General features: G+C 44.4%; 1 protein-coding gene across 13 annotated transcripts in view; it reads left to right on the top strand.

Annotated features, from left to right (window-relative positions):
- The window catches only part of sipa1l1 (signal-induced proliferation-associated 1 like 1), a 459,559-nt gene that overhangs the window by 348,488 nt on the left and 89,244 nt on the right, over positions 1 to 21,827 (top strand). For all 13 annotated transcript variants that reach the window (XM_070878865.1, XM_070878859.1, XM_070878868.1 and 10 more), the window contains 2 exons: positions 4,120 to 4,394; positions 17,242 to 17,508. In XM_070878865.1, coding sequence (XP_070734966.1) covers positions 4,120 to 4,394; positions 17,242 to 17,508 — 542 coding nt within the window. The remainder of the gene's footprint in view (positions 1 to 4,119; positions 4,395 to 17,241; positions 17,509 to 21,827) is intronic.

Here is a 21,827-nt window from a genome sequence, read left to right as displayed (position 1 = left end):
TGTCTGCCAACTAGTTCCCTATCCACGTCAGTACATTACCCTCAATGCTATGTGCTTTGATTTTGCACATCGATCTCTTGTGTGGGACCTTGTCAAAAGCCTTTTGAAAGTCCAGATACACCACATCCACTGGTTTTCCCTTGTCCACTCTACTAGTTACATCCTCAAAAAATTCTAGATTTGTCAAGCTTGATTTCCCTTTCATAAATCCATGCTGACTTGGACCGATCCTGTCACTGATTTCCAAATGCGCTGCTATTTCATCTTTAATAATTGATTCCAACATTTACCCCACTACTGATGTCAGGCTAACCGGTCTATAATTACCCATTTTCTCTCTCCCTTTTTAAAAAAGTGGTGTTACATTAGCTACCCTCCAGTCCATAGGAACTGATCCAGAGTTGATAGACTATTGGAAAATGATCACCAATGCATCCACTATTTCTAGGGCCACTTCCTTAAGTACTCTGGAATGCAGACTATCAAGCCCTGGGGATTTATCGGCCTTCAATCCCATCAATTTCCCTAACACAATTTCCCGCCTAATAAGGATTTCCTTTAGTTCCTTCTTCTCACTAGATCCTCGGTCCCCTAGTATTTCCGGAAGGTTATTTGTGTCTTCCTTCCTGAAGACTGAACCAAAGTATTTGTTCAATTGGTCTGCCATTTCTTTGTTCCCCATTATAAATTCACCTGAATCTGACTGCAAGGGACCTATGTTTGTCTTCACTAATCTTTTTCTCTTCACATATCTATAGAAGCTTTTGCAATCAGTTTTTATGTTCCCTCCTAATTAAACCTTTTGTCCTCCTCTGCTGAATTCTAAATTTCTCCCAGTCCTCAGGTTTGCTGCTTTTTCTGGCCAATTTATATGCCTCTTCCATGGATTTAACACTATCCTTAATTTCCCTTGTTCGCCACGCTTGAGCCACCTTCCCCGTTTTATTTTTACTCCAGACAGGCATAAAAAGTACCTGCGTCTGAGTGGCACCTAGCCTCTAAATCTGTATACAGTCAATGGTTATGTAGCATGCTTCATCTTCAACACAAAACAAACTATCTGTTTTATCGTTTTCCAGGTACCCTATGTTTATTAATTGCTTAATGGTTGGGTGAAGCTTCCTATCAGGAGATTAAGCTCGTGTTAATTATGTGTTGTGTGTTTCAACGGCAAAGTATTAATTCATGTACATTTGAACATCAGTTGTGGCATCACATCAGATAAGACGTTAAATGCCTCAAAGTACTGTTTTGTTTTGGTAAAACATTGTTTTTCATAAACTCATATTTGTAGTGCTCTCATTCGGTCTCCTTGCTCTCACCTATCTCCTTTTCCCAGGTAGGGATTTGCTTGCCAGTTTGGTTATTTACCATAGTTTGAGAGTCCACCGATGGTTTTAGTGGCAGTCATGCAGTCTAGAACAAATAGCTATTTTATTCATTCTGTTAACCATGTCCATACATTGAACAACAGCTCCCTGCATTTATGTAGTGCTGCTCATGTTGGAAAGAAATCTCGGAATGCTTTATGGTGCAGCAAAGAAAACAAATCAAAGGCCAATTCATTAATGTTTATACTATCATAAAAGCATAACAAAGGCTGGGATGAAATAAGTCTTTTTGATATATTGAGGCTCATACTCTTCCGATTATTTCAAACACTTGTCATTATTTAAACAAAGTTTCCTGATGCCAGTACAAAATTTAATTTATTTCCATTCGTGTCCTCTGGATCTACTTTCCTGAAGTACTTTGAGCTATTTTTAAAAAGGGAACCAAAACCAACCCAACCAACCACAGGCATATTAGCCTTATACCAATACTGTGCAAAGTAATGGAATAAGTTAACAGGAGTAAAGTTGAGGAGAGCCTCTAAGATAACCTAGTCAACAGCAGCTAACATGGATTCAGAAGGGTAAAATGCCATCTGACCAACCTTCTTGACCTTTGAGGAACCGGCATCCCAAATGGACCTGGAAAAGGCAACAATGAGGTGCATTTCACAAAGTTTCACACCAAAGGTTACTACATAAACATTGAAAGCAGTGGCGATTCAGGGTAAAACATGCGAATACAGAAGAAATTCGCTGAACGATAGGAAGCAGCACATACTTATTAGAGAATTTGTATCAGGAGGAAGGCAAGTGCTGACTGGTGCCCCAGGGATCTGTTTTGGGCCGTCTATTGTTCCAATTGATAAAGATTTATTTGGAAGCTCAGTGCAAACCCGTCATATTCGCAGAGCACCAAGCATGAGTTTGTTAAACGTGAGGAAGCAGCTCAGGAAATGCAAAATAAGTTGAGCAAAATATACAAGTGGGCAGAACAATAGCAGATGAAATTTAACACATGCGTAAAATGCTATAGATAGGGGAAAATTGAGCATCGCAAGTATTCCAATAGAATACTGAACTGAGCCAAAATAGCGGAGTGCAATTGGAACCACTGAGTCTATTAAAACCCCTCGAACTCCTCAGCCATTGTCTCAAGTTGAAGTAGACTATTCACAATCTTGACTTCCTTTTTGACCCTGAGCCGGGTTTCCAATTCCAACTTCGTCACAAATACTTCCACCTCCATTACATGACCCATCTCTGCCCCTGCCTCAGCCCATCCGTTGCCGAAAGCCTCATTCATGCCTTTGTCACTTCTCAACTTGACTATTCAATGCTCTCCTGACCAGCCTCCCAACCTCCATTCCATAAACCTCAGCTGACCTAAAACTCTGCTGTCTGTGTCCTAACCCACACCAAGTCCCACTCACCCATCACCCTTGTCATTGCTAACGTACATTGGCTCCTAGACCCTTAATACCTCCATTTTAAATTTTCATCCTCGTCTGTCCCTGTCTCTGTAAACTCCTCTAACCCTATAACCCACGAGAACTCTGCGTTCCTCCAAGCTTGGTCTCTTGTGCATCTCAAAGTCCCTACACCCTACGATTGGTAGATGCGCCTTAACCGTCTAGGCCGTAAGCCCTGGAATTCTCTCCATAACCTCTTCTGCCTCTCCACCCGCCTTTCTTCCTTTGCACCTTCCTTAAAACCTAACTCTTTAAGCAAGCTTTTAGTCATCCTGCCTAATATTTCCTCCTTTGGCTCAATGCAGAATTTTGTCGAATTACGCCTCTGTGAGTGCCTTGAGGCATTTTTCTATCTTAACGTGCTTTAAATAAAAAAAATTGTCGTCGTCAATCTGACCAGTGCTTTATAAATCCAAAGCATTGCCTTAAAGATTGAAGTTGGCAAAGGCTATTCTGGTTTCCATATGACAATATCAGGGCAATCATGACCATTCTGTAATATGTGAGGTTTCAGAGCAGATTGCCTGTTTCACGAGGTGAACCAAGCGATGGCATGAGATGGAAAGTGAGCAAGAGGTGTGTTCTCTGCAAATAACATTTCAGCGGAAGATGGTTGAATGTGTTCACTATGAACTTTAGTACTGGTGTACAATACTACATAAGAACATAAGAACATAAGAATTAGGAACAGGAGTAGGCCATCTAGCCCCTCGAGCCTGCTCCGCCATTCAACAAGATCATGGCTGATCTGGCCGTGGACTCAGCTCCACTTACCCGCCCGCTCCCCATAACCCTTAATTCCCTTATTAGTTAAAAATCTATCTATCTGGATTGCCTCCTTGCCCCCCCACCTCCTCCCATTGTACCAAATTCAAAGTTCTTGTTTAGAAATCCCTCCATGGACTTGCCCCACCCTACCGCAGCAATCTCATCCATCTCTATGTACTCTTTAGTCCTTCAGTTCTGGCCTTCTGCTTTGCTTCACTATCGGTTTCAGCTGCCTTGCCACTACACTCTGAAACTCCCTCCCTCAATCCTTGCACCTTGCTACTTCTGTCACTGGCTTTAAAAGCCAGTCTTTTCGATCATGCTGTCATAACTGCTCTTGCTGCTCACCATCATCAACTCTGTGTAAACTATGTAAAACGCCTGTCTCAATGTAAGCTGTGTGTTGACAATGGAAGCTGTACCTATTTTAATAAGAACATAAGAAATAGGAGCAGGAGTAGGCCAGTTTGGCCCCTCGTGTCGGTTTGCATTCTATATAAATTGCTGCATTCCCCACACAATCCTAACGCTGTCTACATCCTTTTCAGGTGACCACGAAGGGCTGCGAGACAGTTGAAATGACATTGCGGAGAAATGGGCTCGGCCAGCTTGGTTTCCACGTTAACTATGAAGGAATTGTCGCAGACGTTGAACCCTACGGCTATGCATGGCAAGCAGGACTCCGACAGGGCAGCCGATTGGTGGAGATCTGCAAAGTTGCTGTGGCAACTCTGACCCATGAACAAATGATTGATCTGCTGAGAACATCTGTAACTGTTAAAGTTATCATCATTCCACCCAATGAAGATAGTACTCCTCGCAGGTAGGTTCACTGAGCCCAGCCCTACCACTCTAAGCTAAATTCAGCTCACTGTCACCTCTGATACCAGTGCTGTGCAGCGCCTAGCTGGTGGTTACTATGTCGTAAGATTAGAATCAAACAGTTAACTTTAAATTTTAAAACTAATGATTCTAGAAGCAAACTAAATAAAGGAAACAAAATACCAAAGTCTAGACATCACTGTAATTACTGGCAATAATGGAGGCTGAATGGTTAATGGGGTCATATGGCACTCCCTGTCTACTATTTTAATGTAAGCATTAACCCATACCGAGGAATGTTATACAAAAATGTTAAGCATTTATCTGATGATATTGCCAGTGGTAAAATCTTGGTTCAAATCTTTGCATGACATGGTTTACACTGCACCACCAGCTAATGGCTGAAGTGTACGGCTTCACGAGGGACTTCTACAAGATTCTTTGAGATTGTTGCTGTTCATGCCATTCACGTGGTCTATCTCGGAGACTACCTCTGTGCTTCAGATATCAAAGATACTTATTTTCATAGTTTTTAGGAGACATTAAATCAGTATGTATCAATTAGCAATTCACGGTGCTTCCCTTTGACTTAACTTAAGCCAACAAAAGATCTTACTATTGTATTCCTAACATAGATGAGACTGCACACAGGGAGGTTAAAGTAACAGTGACCTCAGTCTTTATTAAGACACTCCAGAGTGAGGAACAGGCCTTAGGGGCCGGCTTATATACAGTGCTCCCAAGGGATGCTGGGATCCCTTGGGACTTCAGGGGATGTGCTCCCTGGTGGCGGAACATGGGAGTGCATGCTTTACAGATACACATCACTCTTCCCCTTTCCCCCCCCCCCCCCCCCCCCACAAAGTCAAAGTGAAAAGTATTTACAAGTTGAGGCGGTTGGGAGCCTTTCTTTCCCTGGTGGACAGCCTCGGCACAAATGTTTGTTCTGGGTGTGTTGGCTGTGCCCTCGCTGGGCTGGCGTAATGTTGGCCCTGCAGGGCTGCTGGGTGAGCCTGGGCTGTTGGGCGTGATGGGTTCAATTTCCTGGTCTGGGGTGGTGTCGTTGATCATTTGGGTGTGTGTTGGCTCGAAAAAGGTGGTGTCTGCTGTGGGTTGTTCAGGGCAGTCTGTGAACTGCAGCCTCGTTTGGTCCAGGTGCTTTCTGCAAATTTGTCCATTGTCTAGTTTGACTACAAACGCCCATCTCCCTTCTTTAGCTATCACCGTGCCTGCAATCCACTTGGGACCACGCCCATAGTTTAGCACATACACAGGGTCATTCAGATCAATTTCCCGTGATGCAGCGGTGCGACCATCATTTACATTTTGTTGCTGCCGCCTGCTCTCTACCTGATCATGCAGGTTGGGGTGAACCAGCGAGAGTCTGGTTTTAAGTGTCCTTTTCATGAGTAGCTCAGCTGAGGACAACCCTGTGAGTGAGTGGGGTCTCATGCGGTAGCTGAGCAGTACTCTGGACAGGCGGATTTGAAGTGAGCCTTCTGTGACTCGTTTAAGGCTCTGTTTGATGGTTTGTACTGCCCGCTCTGCCTGCCCATTGGAGGCTGGTTTAAGCAGGGCCGAGGTGACATGTTTGATCCCATTGCAGGTCATGAATTCTTTAAATTCGGCACTGGTGAAACATGGCCCGTTGTCACTGGCCAGTATGTCAGGCAGGCCGTGGGTGGCAAACATAGCCCTCAGGCTTTCAATGGTGGCGGTGCTTCCCGACATTATTTCACATTCAATCCATTTTGAAAAAGCATCCATCACCACCACCACCAGGAACATTTTACCGAGAAACGGGCCCACATAGTCGACATGAATCCTCAACCATGGTCTGAAGGGCCAGGACCACAAACTTAGTGGTGCCTCTCTGGGCACGCTGCTCAACTGAGCATAGACGCTGCATTGCCGTACATAGGACTTTAAGTCAGAGTCGATACCGGGCCACCACACGTGGGATCTGGCTATCGCTTTCATCATTACTATACCCGTGTGTGTGCTGTGGAGATCCGAGATGAACGTCTCCCTGCCCTTTTTGGGTAGCACTACACGGTTACCCCACGACAGGCAGTCTGCCTGGATGGACAGCCCGTTCTTTTGCCGCTGGAACAGTTTTATTAGCTCTTGCATTTCAACGGGGCTGCTGGCCCAGCTCCCATGCAGTAAACAGTTTTTTACTAGGGACAGCAGAGGATCTTGGCTGGTCCAAGTCCTATTCTGGCGGGCCGTGACAGGTGATTTATCATTTTCAAACGCTTCCATGACCATCAACAAGTCTGCGGGCTGCGCCACCATCAACAAGTTTGCAGGCTGCGCCATTTCCACCCCCGTGGTGGGCAATGTTAGCCGACTGACAGCATCCGCACATTTCTCGGTGCCTGGCCTGTGGCGGATGGTATAGTTATACGCTGATAGTGCGAGTGTCCACCTTTGTATGCAGGTTGAGGCATATTCGTATTTATCCCCTTGTTTTCAGCGAACAGGGATATGAGGGGCTTGTGATCGGTTTCCAGCTTAAATTTGAGGCCAAACAGGTACTGATGCATTTTCTTTACCCCGAACACACACGCTAATGCCTCTTTCTCAATCATGCTGTAGGCCCTCTCGGCCTTAGACAAGCTCCTGGAGGCATAGGCGACAGGTTGCAACTTCCCCGCTACGTTAGCTTGTTGTAATACACACCCGACTCCGTACGACAACGCATCACATGCTAGCACAAGTCTTTTACACGGCTTATACAATACAAGCAGCTTGTTGGAGCATATAATGTTTCTGGCTTTCTCAAAAGCAATTACTTGGTTTTTTCCCCATACCCAGTTCTCACCTTTACGCGATAACACATGTAGGGGCTCTAAGAAGGTGCTTAACCCCGGTAGAAGTTACCAAATTAGTTGAGGAGTCCCAGGAACGACCGCAGCTCCGTGACGTTCTGTGGCTTGGGTGCGTTCCTGATAGCCTCTGTCTTGGCGTCTGTGGGCCGAATGCCGTCCGCTGCGATCTTTCTCCCCAAAAATTCCACTTCTGTTGACATGAAGACGCATTTCGACCTCTTCAGCCGCAGCCCTGCGCGATCCAGTCGCTGGAGGACCTCCTCCAGGTTTTGTAGGTGTTCGACGGTGTCCCGACCCGTGACCAATATGTCGTCCTGAAAAACCACTGTGTGTGGTACCGACTTGAGTAGGCTCTCCATGTTTCTCTGGAAGATCGCTGCAGCCGACCGAATTTCAAATGGGCATCTGATGTAGATGAACAGTCCCTTGTGCATGTTGATGCAGGTGTGGCCCTTCGAAGACTCCTCCAGCTTCTGCGTCATGTAGGCCGAAGTCAGGTCGAGCTTGGTGAACGTCTTGCCTCCTGCCAGCGTCGCAAATAGGTCGTCTGCCTCAGGTAGCGGGTATTGGTCCTGTAAGGATAAACGAATAATAGCTACTTTATAATCGCTGCAAATCCTGACCGTGCCATCACTTTTGTGTACTGGAACAATCGGGCTGACCCACTCGCTGAATTCCACTGGGGAGATGATGCCCTCGCATTGCAGCCTGTCCAGCTTGATTTCCACTCTCCCTCATCATGTGAAGTACCGCTCGCGCTTTGTGGTGAATGGGTCGTGCCTCTGGGACCAAGTGGATCCGCACCTTCGCCCCGGAAAAGTTTCCAATGCCTGGCTCAAAAAGGGAAATAAATTTGTTAAGAACCTGGGTACATGAGGCCTCATCGACATGTGATAGTGCTCTGATGTCATCCCACTTCCAGCGGATTTTGCCCAGCCAGTCCTTCCAAGCAGTGTGGGGCCATCACCCAGGACAATCCAGAGTGGCAGTTCATGCACCGTGCCCTCGTAGGTGACCTTGACCATGGCGCTGCCCAGGACAGTGATGAGCTCTTTGGTGTACGTTCTCAGTTTCGTGTGCATGGGGCTCAGGGCTAGCCTGAGTGGCTTGTTGCACCAGTCTCTCAAACATCTTTTGACTCATGATGGATTGGCTAGCGCCAGTGTCCGGCTCCATGCCTACGGGTAAGCCATTCAATTTTACATTTAGCATTATAGGTGGACATTTCATTGAAAATGTGTGCACCCCGTGTACTTCAGCATCTGCCTCCTCTCTGAGGCTCAAAATTTCTTTGATCCACCATGGACCGATCTTCCTCTGCCACGTGGTGGTTAGCAGGTTTTGCAGAGCTTGCAGCCTGTCTGCAAGCTCGTTGGAGGTGCCCCATTGTTCCACAGCTCTTGCAAACATACCCTTTGAAGCGGCATGAATCGGCTGAATGGAAGCCTCCACAACACCAACAAGGTGTGAATTGCCTTGCATTCATTCTTTGTTGCAGACTCTGAGTCACATGGCTCACCTGAGGCCTGCTGGCCATTGCAGACTCGTGGTTTCTGCCCTGTACATTTCTGCTCGCAAACACAGTTCCAATTTGTGAACATTGCTAGCACTTGTGTGCTGAGAGATTTGTTTGGTATTGTCACTGGTGAACATAAACGCCTGTGCTATAGCAATGGCCTTACTGAGGGTCGGTGTTTCTACAGTCAAATGTTTTCGTAGGATGGTCTTGTGGCTAATGCCCAGTACAAAAAAGTCTCTGAGCATCTGCTGGAGGTAGTCATCAAACTCACATTGTCCTGCAAGTCGCCTACGCTCGGCGACGTAGCTCTCCACTTCCTGACCTTCAGATCGCCGGCACGTGTGGAACCGATACCTTGCCATCAGCACGCTCTCCCTCGGGTTAAGATGCTCCCGAACCAGTGTACACAGATCCTCATACGACTTATCTCTGGGTTTCACCGGAGCCAGAAGATTCTTCATGAGGCTGTAGGTCGGTGCCCCACAGACCGTGAGGAGGACCGCTCTCCTTTTTGCAGCGCTTCCTTCTCCGTCCAGCTCATTGGCTACAAAGTACTGGTCTAGCCATTCGTTCCCAGTCCTCACCCTCTGAGAACTTTTCCAGGATGCCCACAGTTTGCTGCATCTTTGCGTTGGATTCGTATACTCGTTGCCAGTTATTGTGTTCCTGACACAGATGAGACTGCACACAGGGAGGTTAAAGTAACAGTGACCTCAGTTTTTATTAAGACACTCCAAAGTGTGTAACAGGCCTGAGGGGCCGGCTTATATACTGTGCTCCCAAGGGATGCTGGGACCCCTTGGGACTTCAGGGGATACACTCCCTGGTGACGGAACATGGGAGTGCATGCTTTACAGATACACAACACTTACCAAATGACCTAAAGGTGGAGGCGCCACCTGTATCAATAGGATGACCTGTCCATGCCTGAAAAATGGACAGATCAGAATATATTCTCTGGATGAGCGGAACCAACATTGCTCAGCTTTCCAATGTAGAAGGATACGTAAACCTGGAAAGTCTCAAATCCGAATCTTCTGCCGACCTTTTGCTTCACAGGGGTAAGTTTCAGATTGTTGGCGGATTTGTCTGCTTACCAAAGGAATGATTACTGTTAATTCAGAAACTGTGGAAATCACAGGATTTTAGTTTTGCATCTAATGTTAACTGCCATTTTGTAGTAACTCAGTTCAGTCTTTCAGCGGGATCACTCCAGCTGAGTTGATGGCAATCCTATCTTCCCCTCCACCTTTCAGGAAAGACATAAGGGTAGAAATTGCTTTCCATCTGAAACGGGGCGCACCTACCATTTTTGTAAGTTTTTCTCTGCCCCAGTCCATGGGACAGAGATACCGGAGAAATTAAGCACTTTGTGTTTTTTTTCTCTGTGGTGCAGTGTTTCGGTCGAGTGCGGAGCGGAAGTGACCTCAGCGGGTCTGCCGCCCCGATCAGTCATCAGCATTGCATTGATGCTTTCAGCATGACGCGGATGCGTCACAAAATCTCTCCCCTTCAGTTAAAGGGGAGGGCCGCTGCGAACTCTGCAGATATTTTAGTTAGGTCCACTGGGCCAGGAGGAAGAGTTTCAGCCGGGCCAACGGCCTGGCACCCAAGAGGGGGTGCCGAGCTGCCTGTTGATGGCCCGGCCGATCCCGGAGGCATAATTGTCGGGCTGACCTGGCAGTCGGCCGACAAAAAAATTAACATGGCGGTCGCAACAATGTGCCCTCAGGTGGTGTGCCACCATTTCACAATGCACCGACAGCAGAAGTTGTCGGGGGCACCGGCCGGTGACGGGGCCTCTCCCGCGGGGCAATTTCACGAGGGCAGTCCCTGCCAGACAGAAAGGGGTCGGCGCGTGCACGTTGTGACGGGAAAACTGGCACAGCGGTCCCAGGCACCACTCCGCTCCTGAGGAAGGGCAATTTCTAAAATGGCAGCCCCTCCACGGAGAATCGGCAGCCATTCTGCGCTGCCCCGTGGCCGCCATTTTCCAGAGGCCTTATCGAGCGGGACAATTTCGGCCTCATAGTGTGTAGTCTTATGTTGCATTAATGGTCTTAAAATTGTCCGGTTCAAACAACTACCACTTTGTTGACCTTGTTACCAATGCTTTCCTCGCTGATAAAAAAATACACTTTACAGACTTGGGGCCCTAATGTCAAAATAATGCAAATATTATATGTATATATTATATAAAGTAATTTTAAAGGGGGTGCAGGAACCTGGAGGTTTATATCCTGAGAGACCAAGAGGTTTAGAAACATAGAAAAAACATAGAAAATAGGTGCAGGAGCAGGCCATTCAGCCCTTCTAGCCTGCACCGCCATTCAATGAGTTCATGGCTGAACATGAAACTTCAGTACCCCCTTCCTGCTTTCACGCCATACCTCTTGATCCCCCGAGTAGTAAGGACTTCATCTAACTCCCTTTTGAATATATTTAGTGAATTGGCCTCAACTACTTTCTGTGGTAGAGAATTCCACAGGTTCACCACTCTCTGGGTGAAGAAGTTTCTCCTTATCTCGGTCCTAAATGGCTTACCCCTTATCCTTAGACTGTGACCCCTGGTTTTGGACTTCCCCAACATTGGGAACATTCTTCCTGCATCCAACCTGTCCAAACCCGTCAGAATTTTAAACGTTTCTATGAGGTCCCCTCTCACTCTTCTGAACTCCAGTGAATACAAGCCCAGTTGATCCAGTCTTTCTTGATAGGTCAGTCCCACCATCCCGGGAATCAGTCTGGTGAATCTTCGCTGCACTCCCTCAATAGCAAGAATGTCCTTCCTCAAGTTAGGAGACCAAAACTGTACACAATACTCCAGGTGTGGCCTCACCAAGGCCCTGTACAACTGTAGCAACACCTCCCTGCCCCTGTACTCAAATCCCCTCGCTATGAAGGCCAACATGCCATTTGCTTTCTTAACCGCCTGCTGTACCTGCATGCCAACCTTCAATGACTGATGTACCATGACACCCAGGTCTCGTTGCACCTTCCCTTTTCCTAATCTGTCACCATTCAGATAATAGTCTGTCTCTCTGTTTTTACCACCAAAGTGGATAACCTCACATTTAACCACATTATACTTAATCTGCCACGCATTTGCCCACTCACCTAACCTATCCAAGTCACTCTGCAGCCTCATAGCATCCTCCTCGCAGCTCACACTGCCACCCAACTTAGTGTCATCCGCAAATGTGGAGATACTACATTTAATCCCCTCGTCTAAATCATTAATGTACAATGTAAACAACTGGGGCCCCAGCACAGAACCCTGCGGTACCCCACTAGTCACTGCCTGCCATTCCGAAAACTACCCATTTACTCCTACTCTTTGCTTCCTGTCTGACAACCAGTTCTCAATCCACGTCAGCACACTACCCCCAATCCCATGTGCTTTAACTTTGCACATTAATCTCCTGTGTGGGACCTTGTCGAAAGCCTTCTGAAAGTCCAACTATACCACATCAACTGGTACTCCTTTGTCCACTTTATTGGAAACATCCTCAAAAAATTCCAGAAGATTTGTCAAGCATGATCTCCCTTTCACAAATCCATGCTGACTTGGACCTATCATGTCACCATTTTCCAAATGCGCTGCTGTTTACGTACACAAATCTTTGATGGTGGTAAATGCTAATGCTGTGTTTAAAAAAAAATATGGGATCATTGGCTTTGTAAATAGAGGACGGGGAGGGTTGAGGATATAGAGTACAAAAGCAAGGAAGTTATTCTAAACCTTTATAAATCATTGGTTAGGCCTCAACTGAAGTTTTGTTGCCAATTCTGGACACCACACCTTAGAAAGGATGTCAAGGTGTTGGAGAGGGTGCAGTGGAGATTTACCAGAATGGTACCAGGGATGAAGGACTTCAGTTGAGTGGAGAAATTAAAGAAGCTGGGATTGCTCTCCTTAGAGTAGAGAAAGTTAACGAGAGATTTAATCAAGGTGCTCAACATTATGAGAGGTTTTGATAGAGTAATTAAGGGGAAAGTGTTCCCCACACAGGAGGGTTGGTAACCAGAGGACACAGATTTAAGATAATTGGCAAAAGAACCTGAGGTGAGATGAAAATTTATTTTATGCAGCAAGTTATGATGATCTGGCATGCACTACCTGGTGGATTCAATACTTTCAAAAAGTAATTGGATAAATACTTGAAGAGGAAAATATTGCAAGGTTCTGGGGAAAGAGCAGGGGAGTGGGACTAGTTGGGTAGCTCTTTGATGGGCGGTGCTGCATGTATCTATGATTAAAATTGCAACTGAGGTTTTCACTGCCGGTGACCAAGTGGAAATATATGGCTTCACTAATGTGTGAGTCATAACAACTGTTGTAAGATTGTGATTTATGTAGTAATTTGTATGGCAAACTGGGTGTTACATCACCATCTGCATCTCCTCTTCAAGGTGGTCAATGCCTGTGTATTAAAGTTCCTCCCATGAAAGACAGCTCAATAACAATTTTAGTTTAGTCTGAATTTGGAGAAGAGGAGGAGAACTTAATTTTCTATGAGGCTGTCCCTATCTGGCATGGCATGTAGAGGAGTGCTCATAGATTGATGTAGCTTTCTGTTGAAGGTGTTAATCCGATATAACCATTTTATTTTTTACCATTCATGGTTTGGTATAAACAGGGTGGTTTGGTCATATGTGCGTGATCTGAGAGCCAAAGTCGTCTGTTTGTCTCCTATGTGGCCAAGACCGGTCCACCTGGCACAACACGCAGGGAAACTAGTTGGCATTGCTATCGATTCTAAAAGTGATGAACACTCAAGGTTGAGACTCATTCCGCAAGAACTTCAGTCACAATATGAGCTCATCTTAAATCATTTTGCCTTTGAGGATATTTGCTCAGCAGTCTTGTGGAATAATCCCCCACTTCTCCTTTAAGTTGGCTGCAAGCCAAGACTTGCAGTTCAGTCAAGGATGCATGAACTGCTATAACTCGCAGATGGATGGATTCTCCATCCTGCTGAGCAACATTACTTTGGATTGCCATTCTTTCCACTTCCCCTTCCCCTCAAACAATGATGTTGGTTGAAGAAATGCAGTATTCTTTGTTCCTTAAACACAGTTCTCTACACATCAGCTTTTCCACCGTCCTCTGGACCTGCCTTGACGAAGTAATGATCGATGTACTGAACTGTACAGAAGATAGACAATCGGGACTAGCTAGCAGTCAAATAATATCATTTTCCTTCTGAAATTGTTCCAGTTATTCATTGAAGGAAGCAATATAAATCAGGATTTGCAAAAATATTCAGAGTAATCACACACAAATCAGACAGACGAAGGGAGATGGAGAAACTATTTTCTTATTGAAACATTACCGGAAGGGGAGGAAGAGCTGGCATGTAAAGCCATGAAAAATCTACTTTTCCTTGTTTACCCTGCTCTCCCCCACAAAATAATGGTTAGATGGCTTTAGGGGAGTGCTTCTTTTAAAAACGATAACTGGTAACTACGAAAGACAAGGCATTTGAAGCTTATCGTAGCACTTAGCTATTGCCCTGTGGTTCCGTTCCAGTGTGAAATGTGCTCAAATGCTCTACTCTCAATTAGACTTTTATATGTGCAAGCATATGGAAGAGACAAATAAATAATTGTAACAAGATTAACTTTGAAGTCCAGATAGATTACTAAATCATGCAAAGGAACTTTCAAATCTGCAAGCAGGCTCTCGAATGCAACATGGGATAGAGAATCAATTTAAAAGGAGCATCACTCTTGTGGGTGAATAGAGCAGTTTACTTCCAAAAATATTGATTATTTTGAAAATATTCATTACAATTGCGATGATGCCTGGGATCCAGCGGTATGTGCTTTTGTGTACACGCATCACTGACCTCTGCTCTTTGGTGCATGAATTTTGGAAATGATTTACAGCACCAGAGGCAAATTGTAGAGATCAGCAATCATACATGGAATGCCACATTTCCTATGATAGAGCTCCGACTGCTAAATAATTTAATCATTAAGCATGTTAGTTATGTGCTTTTTTTTCTGGAATAAAACTGCTTTACTCTCCCGTATCTACAGATAAGAATGTACTTACGGGGCACTGCAGCTCCCAGCAAAATACCGCAGTTTGTGTGTTTTAATCAACTCGGACCTTTAATCACCTTAGTCCAAAGTGGTACTTAATATACTGTACTGTACTGATTTGGAATTAACCTTTTTTATATTTATTATGGTTAACATTTTCTGCTATTTTCCCTGTTGCCAGGAATTCCGAATTTATTCTTCAGAAATTTAAATTTACTTTGCTGCTGATTAAAAAAATATAAAGAATTTATCAAATCCAAATCTCCACCAGGAAGCAGTAATTGCTGCCCAGCAGATAAGAGTTTTAAGTTCTACTGAACTATTTACAAATCTCTACATATGGGCTCTCTGATGGATTAGGCAACCAGGAGTTGATTAAAGCTTGAGGCGATCACTAGTCGTGCTTCTAAATACCAAATGAGGTCGAGCAACAGATTGTTGTGAATCTCAGACGCTGCATCCATGTACATAGTAGCTGTTGTTGCGGTGTTCTAACACGTTTTCGATTTACTTTTGTAAATGCACTGAACCATTCTGGTGTGATTCGTGGCTCATTGGCGATACTGTGATTTCATATCAACAGTAGAAACAAATTGCTTCTTTCTTTCACCTGTCCTACACATTCAATTGAATTAGGATGTGGTGCAGATAACAGATGAATTGATGGCACAGCTAATTATATATTTTAAAGCTTTGCTTTATGAAATGAAGTCTCACTGCAAAAATAAACTTTACTGCCTAGTGGCAATGTTTAATGATTGATTGAATTGCTGCAATTTACAACATCACCACAGTTTGATTTCAGAATCCATTTCATACTTCACAGTGAAGAATGAAATATGCCCAGAAGCAAAATGCAAATATGATATTTAAACTGTTTCTCAGTCGTTTTCAGTAACCTTTTGAACTGTTTACTAATTCTTTACCATGGAGTGTATTTATCCCCACAGAGTTCTCACTTTTTAGTATGATGTGGAAAACAAATTGGTTTCTTCAGTTCACTCAATCATGTGTAAAATATATTGCCCCGTCGCCAGGCCACTGGATGGGGAACTGTCAGACAAACCAGATCAAAGGCACAGTGGTGGGAGATTGTTGCGCTCCATTTCAATGAGCACTGACACTCGCTGTCTTTGTTTCCCAGGACTTGTTAAATGTGCACCACGCCTTTTTTCGGACAAGAAAAATTATTTTCAATAATTAGAAATAACAGGTGCTCGGAAACTTGCGTGCAACCCATTTTGCACAGTCGGGAGAGAGTTTCTATTACAGAAAACTTCTAGTGACATCAGCCAATGGCTTTTCAAAAAAATTCTATCGAGAATATAATACAGAATAACTTATGATATGGTGCAGGACAGAGCCTCAGCTCGGGTTCAAACAAGAAGTTATAAACAGTGCTTCAGCCTCAGGCAGTGTCTCGGAGGAGATGGTGTTGATTGTGGGGGCTGAAAACGACGGCTTTAGTCTTCCCAACGTTCAGCTGGAGAAAGTTGCGGCTCATCCATTGGACAAGCCACCTGACAGCACAGAGTGCAGTGAGAGATCAAGAGAGCTGGCGAAGAGGCAGAGCTGTGTGTCATCAGCAAATTTGTGGAAGCTGACCTTATGTTTGAAGATAGTATTACCAAATAGATAAGGAAGAGGAGGGGGCCACGGATAGATCATCAGTGGACTTTGGAGAGGATGATGTGGGGTGGGAAGAGAAGCGATTATTAAGGATGCCCTGGCTATGATAGGATAGGTAAGAATGAAGCCATACAAATACAGTCCCAATCAGTGGACAGTGGAAGAAAGACATTGGAGGAGGATCATGTGATGAACCTTGTCGAAGGTTTCAGAGAAGTCGAGGAGGGATAATATACCATGGTTACTGTCACGGAAAATATAGTTTGTGACGTTGGTTCAGGCTGTTTCAGTACTGTGGGAGAGAGTAGAGATCTGATTGCAGGAGTTCAAGCAGGGAGCTTAGGGAGAGGTAGGCATGTATCTGACATGTCACAACACATAAAAGGATCTTGGAGAGGAAAGGGAGGTCAGAGATGAGATGGTAGTTCAGAGAGGTTCAAGGGTGTGTTTTTTTGAAGAAGAAAGTTGGATGGTCAGAAGTTTGGTTGGAATGGGCTCAAATGAGCTGGATCTAGGTCTCAAAGATGAGATAGGCTTTGGGAGGGGAGGTGGGAGATTCTGGAGAACCTCCGGAGAGCTCTGGACTAGGGTGGGTACAGGACGTGGGGCAACATTTAATTAGTGGACAGGGGGAAAGGAGCAAAGACAGTTGAACAAATAGTTCGGGAGTTTGTGATAATTTTTTGTCAGTAATGAGTCTGGAGATGAAATTATGTTCTTTATATTTTTGTTTAGATTGGGTACCACAGTGATTATGCGTCAGTTATGGAATTTGTAATATTTCACCAGGAATCTTTCCTTTTTTTTTTATTTAGGGGCTGTTCTGAGATGTACCGCATGCCCGTAATGGAATACAAAGTGAACAATGAAGGAATTCCGTACGAGTTCAAATTGCCATTCAGAAATAGCAATAAATGGCAGCGGGGAATTCCGCCATCCCACAGTACCATTCAGCCCCAGGCACAAAGCCAGCCTGCGAACAGGATGATCTCCGCATCTGGTAGCAGGGCTCAGCCACAAGAGCGGAACTCCGCTATGCCGCGCAGCGCTTCCAGTGACGGACGGCCATTGGACACCAAGAGGTTTGTGTTTTCTTTCTTTCCCCGTCAGAGGCAACTTAGCAGTATGTTTAAAATTGTGTACAAGGCTGTCTTGAGTACATTGTTCAGTATTGTCACGAGATTTCCAGAAATGCGTACTGATGGGCACCTGAAATTATCGTCTTGTGTCCACCCAAAACACACGGCAGTAAAAAAAATTCAAATGATTTTCACTAAGGTTTTGCTGCTCTTTTGACCACCACATCTCAGGGAGGATATATTGACCTTGGAGGGGGTGCAGCTCAGATTCACCAGAGCTAAGGCTTAAGTTATGAGGGCAGGTTGCATAGAATAGGCTTGACTTCCCTTGAATATAGAAGATTAAGGGGTGATATAATTGCGGTATTGAAGCTGATCAAAGAAGTTGATGATGTAAATAGAGAATATGTTCTCTGGTGTGGGAGTCCAGAACAAAGGAGCATAACTTTAAAATTAGAGCTAGGCCATTCAGGGGTGATGTCACAAAGCACTTCTTCAGACAAAGGGTAGTGGAAATCTGGAATGCTCTCCCCCAAAGAGCTGTTGAGGCTGAGGGCTAATTGAAAATGTCAAAACTTGAGACAGATACATTTTTGTTAGGCAGGGGTATTGGGGGTTACGGAACCAAGGCGCTGCGATGGAATTAAGATTCAGATCATTCATGATTCATAATTGAATCGCGGAACAGGCTCAAGGGGCTGAATGACCTACTCCTGTTCCTATGTTCCTTTCTATCTAAAAGCAAGATTAAAAAACAAGACAAAGCAACCACTTTACATGATGCTCACTATTACTCTATACTGAAATCTAGGTGATGCCCACTAGTCCTCTATTGTAAAATCTTAGTAACAGCTCTGAATAAGGCTGCAACATACATTCTCGGTTCAGATTACTATGTGACACTTGAATTTTAGATCCATGGTTTATGATGCCATCCATACCCAGTTGAGTTTATAGAATTTTATGTAGTTTTATTAGGAAGTCAATAGGAATAGAAGAAACGCTGGTGTTGCGTGTTTCTCAGAATGTACTCTAGCCAGCGTATGCAGGAAAGGAAAGGTACTTTTCCATCCTGCATACCTTTGCAATCTGCTTGCCCAGATTTAGTAAGGCTAAGTAGAAGTAGGTCACTGTTGGTAATGAATCACCAAAAGGTTTTGCAAAGAGTTCATGAAGACCCACAAATAGTGCTTGATCTGCACTGGGAACCTGAGCCAGGGCAACAGTAGTGGTGCTGAATCTAGTTTCTGCGCCCTGAAAAGATAAAAGCAGCCAAGGGTTCCTGCTGTTGATCGTTAGCTAGTAAGCACGTTTGTGTGAGTGCATGGTGAAGGTGGGATTGTATCTAACTGTGATGACCCCATCGGTGGAATAGCCCATCACCATTTCACTGTTTAGGTTTACAGATGACGAATGGCCATTTAAGCAAGTATAGAATGTTGGTGGCTGCTGCCTCTGGAATGATGTCCCAGTATGAGTAAAGGACTAAAATGGAACAAAAAAAAAAGACTCTAGTTATGCCATACGTCCCATGGATCTGCATTTTTACAGTAATCTTATCCAGTATCTGCAGTGTTGCTCGAGTTTGTAGTGGCCCCATGCACCATGAATTTTACAAACAGAATTGGGTTATGTTCCATTTCCTGGTGGTTATCAGAAACATGCTGGTTCATTCAAGACTGACATTGAGTTAATTAAGTCTCACTCTGCACCCGGTGCTTCAATCATATCAACCTGTTGTTCCCTCTTCTGGTGTGGAACCTGCTGAAACATCGATTATAACTCTAGCGCCTTCAGCCACCACATGGTAAAAGGCTTGGATAAATTGGACAATCAGCAAATGTGTGGCAAAGTATTTGCAATCCCTTCTGTTTGTTGCACTTAAGTTTCATGGCATATCCACCACACTTGCCACACAGCTGCTGAATTAAAGTTAATAGATAAAACTAGCTGGGCCTTTTTCATGAAAGGAGGCCTACGGTCTTGATTCACTTCCCACCCAGGCATCTTTTCAGTATTTATCACAATAAGGTTTACAGAATGGAGCGTTTTAGGCTAGTTACAAGAGCATTGGTACTGTGGGTCATGTGAGCAAAGTTCAAGAGGCATCAAGTTGAGAGTTTAGGTGTCAGTCTTAGCTCAGTAATAGCACTGTCACCTCTAAGGCAGACGGTCATGGATTCAAGCCCAATTCCAGAGACTGGAGCCCATAATGTAGGCTGACACTTTAGTACTGAGGGAGTGCTGCAATCCTGGAGACCGTGTCTTTTGTATGAGATATGAAACCAAGCCATAAAAGATCACGTGGCACTATTCGAAGAAGAGCAGGGAAGTTCTCCCTGGTGTCCTAGCCAATATTTATCCCTCAACCAACATCACTAAAAGAAAAACAACAGACTATCTGGTTATTTAGCTCATTCCTGTTTATGGGATCGTGCCACCTTTTCCTACATTGCAACAATGACTACACTTCAGAAAGTTAATTCATTGGCTGTGAAGCGCTTTGGGACTTCCTGAGGTCATGAAAGGTGAATTGTTTCTATAGTTCCATAGAAGATAACAGGAATAAGCAAAAAATAGTTTGTAGTAATAGAGGATAAAAATAAATCATTCCTCCCAATATGACAGCTGTAATGTGTTTGAGGGAGGTAAGGATGACCTAAACAGTAAAACAGGCTCCATTGGAGACAGTGGCAAGTGCACAGTGTTGTGGCACTGAGCCATACAGATTGAAGGCCACAGGTTCAATCTCTACGACTGTGTTACAGCAGGCCTCACTCATTGAACAAGAGTTTTGCATAGATAAAGTAGTGTTAATGCGTAACCAAGCGAAGGTGCTCTTGCCATATCCTTATGGTTCTGTCTATCGATGCTGATAGATCCTTGAATGTAATGTTCACCCCAATCTGCCCTGCCAGTAAGGGTCACTGTGCAACATTGGGATACTTTGTCAATTCTTCAAATCTTTCTTAAGTGAGGGGGTGGGGGGTGGGGGGGGGGGGGTGAAGCAAAAGTAAAACTGCAAGTGTCGGAAATCTGAAACCAAAACAGAAACTGCTGGAGAAGCACACAGCAGGTCAATGGACAACTGTGGAGAAAACAGACAGGCTAACATTTCAAATTGCATCAGGGTTATGGCTTGAAACATTGAGCCTGTTTTCTTCACGGTTGCTGGCTGACCTGCTGTGCCTTTCCAACATTTTCTGTTTGTGTTTCAATCTTAAGCAGGTTTTCCCTCTAGTGTCTGAACATGAAGTGACACCAGAGATATCTGTAATCTTCCCCAGCTGAGGAATACGCAGAAAGTGAACTAAAATAATAGGGCTGTGGGGAGAGAATAGATTTTTTTTTTTAATTAACATTCTAGCGGAGTTCCTCCGATAGCCTAGTTGGTAAATGCACCTCGGAACTGGGGCATACAAACCAGATGATGTCTGGTTCAATTTTTAGTCAGAACTGATCTTGGCAAAAGCAACAATTGGCCTCTGGTATGGGAGAAGAGAAAAAAAATATTACCAGGCTTCTCACTCCTGATTGCTGGTTCAAGAGTTAGGCACACACATAAAGAATGTCCACTTGGACATGATACTTGGGTTTGGGAAGGGTGGGGGCGGAGGGGCGGTTCTGCTAGAAGCCACAAAATCAGACTGCAGCAAGAGTTGGCCCTTTCAGAAGAGAAGTGGGGTAAGATGAAATTATCGAGTCAGCTGCAAGCACACTCTTTATTTACTTTTGAATTATTGAAAATGCCTCCTTTTGATTACCAAGCCTTCACTGAAGCTCATGACATAGTGAATTGCTCAATGTAATTTACAAGTGAAACCTGTCCTTAATATGCCTCATTGACTTAAAATGTAAGCTTTCTGCAAAAACTAAACTTAATTCAACATTCACATTAGTATTAGTTTGGTACCACACCTTGCAGTGTGCATTTTTTTCCTTAAGTTTAATACTAATCCGGCAAAACTACTAAGATATTCTCAGGTCAGTACTGGATAATTATTCTTGAATAAATTTGTTCAGATTGGTCACAACATTAACTTCAAAAAATGTTCTTTGTGCCTATTTTGTAGTCTGATGTAGCAGTGTAATTTGCAGCGGAATTGCAGACATCTAAGCGTGAATGAAAGCGCGTTGCTGTCAGGACCTTTATGCATGGTTAGGTTGGGATGGTCTTTTGGCTCTTCTCTCAGAAATCCATCTCTTTTCAAATACTGAACCGTGGCAGAGAGGTTTCAGAAGTTTGAAATTCTAGTGCTTTCAGAAAGATCATTATGATAGTGGCGCGGTACAGATTTGACATCTGATAAATTTCTTTAATC

This window comes from Pristiophorus japonicus, chromosome 4, assembly GCF_044704955.1.
Source record: "Pristiophorus japonicus isolate sPriJap1 chromosome 4, sPriJap1.hap1, whole genome shotgun sequence".
Classification (NCBI taxonomy): domain Eukaryota; kingdom Metazoa; phylum Chordata; class Chondrichthyes; family Pristiophoridae; genus Pristiophorus; species Pristiophorus japonicus.
Note: the sequence above shows the minus strand (reverse complement) of the source record. Positions and strands in the feature narration are given on the sequence as shown.